The 6000-nt window shown below is 39.5% G+C and overlaps 1 protein-coding gene across 2 annotated transcripts in view; it reads right to left on the bottom strand.

Annotated features, from left to right (window-relative positions):
• Positions 1-3490: 3490 nt before the first annotated feature.
• Positions 3491-6000, bottom strand: part of FBXL7 (F-box and leucine rich repeat protein 7) — a 186781-nt gene continuing 184271 nt past the window's right edge. For both annotated transcript variants that reach the window (XM_070749081.1, XM_070749082.1), the window contains one exon: positions 3491-4857. In XM_070749081.1, the coding sequence (XP_070605182.1) occupies positions 4121-4857 (737 nt within the window). In that variant the 3' untranslated portion in view covers positions 3491-4120. The remainder of the gene's footprint in view (positions 4858-6000) is intronic.

The following is a 6000-nucleotide window of genomic DNA, read 5'->3' as shown; positions in this document are numbered from 1 at the left end:
TATTAGAATGTGAGCCAAAGGATTTTTTTTTAACAGCACGAGATACCTTGGTATGTCACTGAGAAACAAACATATTATCATTATTATGTCTGATACCTCTACAAAAAATTAATAAGAATACCATGCTAGCAAGACTTAGAGAAAAACTCATTTCTTACAGAACTTTAAGAAATTTATTATTTCTATAGATTTCCTGTTTTCCTGCCTTGGTTAAAAAAAAGAACAACAGAAATTTGGGTTTTCCTAAATTTTTGTAGTAACCTTAATATTTTCCCAGGCTTAGCCGAATAAATAGCTCTCTGCTTTGCTTTATTAATCCCTGGACTTTTTTGCACAGCAGCTGGAATCCAGAAAGTCATCTGTGCTTGAGAAATGGAAAAAAAATGGTAGCATTTTTATAACATTATCCATGACAAATAAAATTGCCTGAGTCTCTGCACAAATATATAAAACCTCTGCTCAGATTTGACCAAATACATATGGAGCTTGTTTAATATGTACACACACTGAATTAATTATTGTATCAGAAATATTTGGGAAGAATGTAATGGTTATAGAATTGGTCTGAAAAATGAACCATATTAGCATTCTGAAAATAGAACTTTCCCCATTTAAAAATTTATTGATGCTACAAAAATGTATGTAAACAGAACTCTCTGGTCTAGAAGCTGAAAATATAGCTTGTGATGATCAATTTTTCCTTTGCTTCTTTTAAGATATTTCTGGATTGTAAGGTTCTGCATGCATGCATCATGAATTGTGAAACATCTGAAAGGCACTCTGGATAAAGGAGACAGGGATGTGAGATGAGAAGGAAAACCTCTGAAATAGAGATACAGATACAGTGGGGAAAAAAGTATTTAATCAAACACCAGTTGTGCAAGTTCTCCCACTTAAAAAGATGAGAGAGGCCTGAAATTGACATCATAGGTAGACCTCAACCTTGAGAGACAACATGAGAAAACACATCCAGAAAATCACATTGTCTGATTTTTAACTAATTTATTTGCAAATTATGGTGGAAAATAAGTATTTGGTCAATAACAAAAGTTCATCTCAATACTTTGTTATATATCCTTTGTTGGCAATGACAGACGTCAAACGTTTTCTGTAAATCTTCACAATGTTGGAACATACTGTTGCTAGTATGTTGGCCCATTCCTCCATCCAGATCTTCTCTAGTGATATTTGGGGGCTGTTGCTGGGCAACACGGACTTTCAACTCCCTCCAAAGGTTTTCTATAGGGTTGAGATCTGAAGACTGGGTAGGCCAATCCAGGACCTTGAAATGCTTCTTACAAAGCCACTCCTTCATTGCCCTGGCGTTGTGCTTCTACCAGCTTTACTTTGGTTTCATCTGACCATATGACATTCTCCCAATACTCTTCTGGATCATCCAAATGCTCCCTGGCAAACTTCAGATGGCCCCGGACAGGTACTGGCGTAAGCAGATGGACATGTCTGTAGCATCTGAGTCCCTGGCAACATAGTGTGTTACTGATGGTAGCCGTTGTTACATTGGCCCCAGCTCTCTGCTGGTCTTTCACTAGGTCCCCCCGTGTGGTTCTGGGATATTTGCTCAACGTTCTTGTGATCATTTTGACCCCACGGGGTGAGAACTTGCGTAGAGCCCTGAATTGAGGGAGATTATCAATGGTCTTGTATGTCTTCCATTTTCTAATTATTGCTCCCACAGCAATAATTGCTTCACACCAAGCTGCTTGCCTATTGCAGATTCAGTCTTCCCAGCCTGGTACAGGGCTACAATTTTGTTTCTGGTGTCCTTTGACAGCTTTTTGGTCTTCACCATAGTGGAGTTTGGAGTGTGATTGTGGACAGCTGTCTTTATACTGATAACAAGTTCAAACAGGTGCCATTACTACAGGTAATGAGTGGAGGACAGAGGAGCCTCTTAAAGAAGAAGTTACAGGTCTATGAGACCCAGAAATCTTGCTTGTTTGTAGGTGAACAAATACTTATTTTCCACCATAATTTGCAAATAAATTTGTTAAAAATCAGACAATGTGATTTTCTGGATGTGTTTTCTCATGTTGTATCTCATGGTTGAGGTCTACTTATGATGTCAATTTCAGGCCTCTCTCATCTTTTTAAGTGGGAGAACTTGCACAATTGGTGTCTGACTAAATACTTTTTTTCCCCACTGTAAATCTCAAAGCACTGAGAGTTATATATTTTAAAACATTTCCTTAGTATGCAGTAATTCTCAGACCGGACAGGACAATTTTCATTGTTTCATCAGGCTGAATATGATGAATGTACTAATTGGAGAACTTACTCTGTGCTACTAATATCAATTTACTGCATTCTTGAATATATGAGAAATAGGATTTAAGTACTAAGCTGAATGTGTCAGGTGAGTATGCTTTCACGGTTAACATTATTTTTTTAATCTTTAAATCTAACATGTACACAATATTATTTGTTTTTAAGAAGTCCTCCCCCCTTGGAATAATAATGGAGAAAACACATTATTTCCCTCAAACTTAATGTTGCTTAGTCTAAAAAATGTCTGTCAGCATCATGACAGGACACACATAGTCCCTTGAACATTAATTGAGATTTGTTTCTAGAATGCTAAACCAAGGAAAGATGCTATGGAATTAGGTGATTGCCATTAATCACATAAATGTGAATATTCTTTCATTGCGCCATAGGCCATCCAGATCTTAAATAGAAAAAGATAAGACAATGTGTGCGAAGAATGGGCCATATTCTACATAGAAGGAAATGGAAAGTCTAGTCAATGACTACATTTTGTTATAAGCAGGTGAATATGGCCCAATTACATTTTGTAGATTGGTTGTGATTTGGGAGGAAGTTGGAGGGACACGTTTTGGTGTGCGCGCGCGTGTGTGTGTGTGATGGGTCTGTTCTAAGGTTTACAGTAGTCTGAGCTTGTTTGTTTTCTTGCAGACATTTCATTACCAAAATTAGGTAATATCAGCAGCTACTCATGTTACCTAGTCTGGATAGTGAAAATATCTGCAGGGAAACAACCAACCTCAGAGAACACCAAGAACTCCTCATTTCAACCCTGAGCTACAAATATTCTCCTTTATTGGTCACAGCAGTCTTTATTTGTTTCCAGATATAGCAGAAAACTATGATGTCATTTTTTCAGTCATCATGGGGAATGCCCAAAGGGGAATTGGGAGGTCAAAACTGGCCTCCTTTACTATATATGTTTTGAGATAAAGGATTGCCATAAGGATGCTGAGTAGATTAAATATATGCTTCTTTTAAATAACAGGTTATGCTATGACACTCTAAAGGAAGGTGTCCTATAACCATTTTTCCTATTAGAAAAAAAACCTCTTATTAGAATTCCTGAGAGGCACCAGAGAATAGAAAAACTGAGAATCACAATTAAAATACATGTGTACTCTGCTAAAAGTATTGCACTTTTGGTGGAAACTTTTTTGGGGGGGCAATAATTATGGCACAAACATGTAAAACCAAACACACAGTCTTAAAAGAAGGTAGGTTTTTATCATTCCAATTAAGCTAAAGATAGCCATGACAAAGTTCCAAAGAGAACAACAAAAATTTTTCATAACTATCTTTTCCCACAAGTTTTCAAGGAGTTAAAATTAAACTTTCTCTGAATTAGTCCCAGGGGTGGGCTACTGCCTGGATGGAGAGGACGGATGCAGTGGAGTAGTGAAAATGGAGCTCCACCCCAGAGCACCCATTTTGCACTGAAAGATGTTGAAAGAAAATGCAGGGCATCCTGAATAAACCACGCCCACAGGGTGGTAATAAAAAAATTGGTAGTCCTTCACTAATTAGACCCCAGGATGTTTAACATCAACAACAAATTTAGACTTGTTATTTGCCTTGGGATTTCTGAACTCTGCATACATATCACTCACTCAGTAACCTGAAAGGCCAGAGAGTGATGGTTTTATGCAGTTTTCAGAAGTTGAAGATTTGAACAAGGCCACTAAAAGTTACCATAAAAGGGACCAAGATAGATGGCCCAAGTCTATGTTGCTACTCCTGGTACAAAAAAGGTATAGTTGCATATGCGGACAAACTGTACACATGTACATACAAACCATTTTAATCTTTCATTTCAGCAACAAGTATGACTCTCGCTTCAAAAAAAGGCAGGGTTAGTATGCTCTATAATGCAGCGCTTGCAATGGCGCTTAACAAACCGCAAAGCTTCCACTGAAATCTCACAGTCCTGAACATTCAGCATTTGCAGGTCAAAGCAGTTGGCTGCTACAATCTGCAGGCCTTGTCCGGTGACACTTTCGCATGACTTCAGGCTCAGTCGCTTTAAGTTGAAGCAATTCAGAGCCAGAAACTCCAAGCCAATGTCAGACACCAGTGGGCATTTTCCAATGTCCAGTGACTTGAGTTTTGTGCAATTTTTGGCCAGATACTCTATTCCATGGTCTGTTATGCCTTCACAGCCTCGCGCATTGAGGTAACGCAGCTTGCTGCAGTACTTAGTAATGTATCGGAGACCGACATCAGTGATACGGAAACAGTGGGCAATGCTGAGATAACGCAGGCGGAACTCCAGCTTGGCAATCTCGCGCATGCCAAAGTCACTGACGAAGCGGCAGTCGCTCACGCTCAACTCCCTGATGGAAGGGCAGTAAATCATCAGGTACCGGAGGCCTTCATCGGTAATGCGGATGCAGCGGCGCAAGTAGAGATGTGTCAACTGAGTGCAATGGGTAGCAATGGTGTGCAGTCCTTCATCCTCGAGGACAAAACAGTCACTCATGTCCAAGTAGCGGATAGAAATCTGTTTGCCATGTAAAGGAGATAACTTGATGGAAACTTCACGGGATAAGCTGATGCACGTCACTTTGGAACAACCTATATTGGAAAGGGGAAAATGGTTAACAAGGATGGTTCACTTCTCCATTATATAAATGAACTTAGTGTTATATGATTTTCATCCCAGGAAGGATTGATCAGAGCTTACTCAGTCAGCCAGCAAAATTCTGCCTATATTCAGTAGTTAAACTATTACTCAGATTGTATTTTTTTAAAAAAATGTTTAAAGCTTTGAAAAACTTACCAGATTTCAATGCAATATGATGTGGCTCAGACTATATACAGTGGTACCTCATCTTACGAACGCCTCTTCTAACAAACTTTTCAAGATACGAACCCGGTGTTTAAGATTTTTTTTGCCTCTTCTTCTGAACTATTTTCACCTTACGAATCCAAGCAGCTGCTGCTGGGATGAAGGGGTTTCTTTCCCCCCCTTTTTTGAAGAAAGAAAAGGGAGGGGCAGCTTGGGGGAGGAAAGATTTTGCAGAGAACAACGTGCTTGCAAAGGCACTGAAACGGTGTCTTTTTAAGAAAGAAAAGGGAGGGGCAGCTTGGAGGAAAGATTTTTCAGAGAACAACGTGCTTGCAAAGGCACTGAAACGGTGTCTTTTTAAGAAAGAAAAGGGAGGGGCGCCCCCCTTGCCTTTCTTCCTTCCCACTCACCCTTTAGCCTAGCCTTGCTTCTTCCACCCACCCCCTTTAGCTGCTCCTCCCTGCCCTCTGTTCACCTCCCTTCTAAAGTTTGGGATTTTCCTGAAGGATTTGCACGCATTATTTGCTTTTACATTGATTCCTATGGAAACATTTTTTCATCTTACGAACTTTTCACCTTACAAACCTCCTCCTGGAACCAATTAAGTTCGTATGATGAGGTACCACTGTACCACTACAGTAATCCTCGAGTTATGACCACAACTGACTCCAAAATTTCTATTGAGGAGTGAGACATTTGTTAAGTGTGTTTGGCTCCATTATAGTACCTTTCTTGCCATAGTTGTTAAGTGAATCACTGCAGTTGATAAGTTATTATACAGTTGTGAAGTGAATCAGGCTTTCCCATTGATTTTGCTTGTCAAAAGGGTGCAAAAGGTGATCTCACATGATCTTGGGACATGACAACGGTCAAAGTGTGAGCCAGTTGCCAAGCATCTGAATTTTATGATCATGGGGCAGCTGCTATTA

Source organism: Erythrolamprus reginae, chromosome 3 (assembly GCF_031021105.1).
Source record: "Erythrolamprus reginae isolate rEryReg1 chromosome 3, rEryReg1.hap1, whole genome shotgun sequence".
NCBI lineage: Eukaryota > Metazoa > Chordata > Lepidosauria > Squamata > Dipsadidae > Erythrolamprus > Erythrolamprus reginae.
This window is presented reverse-complemented; position numbering and strand designations above follow the sequence as displayed.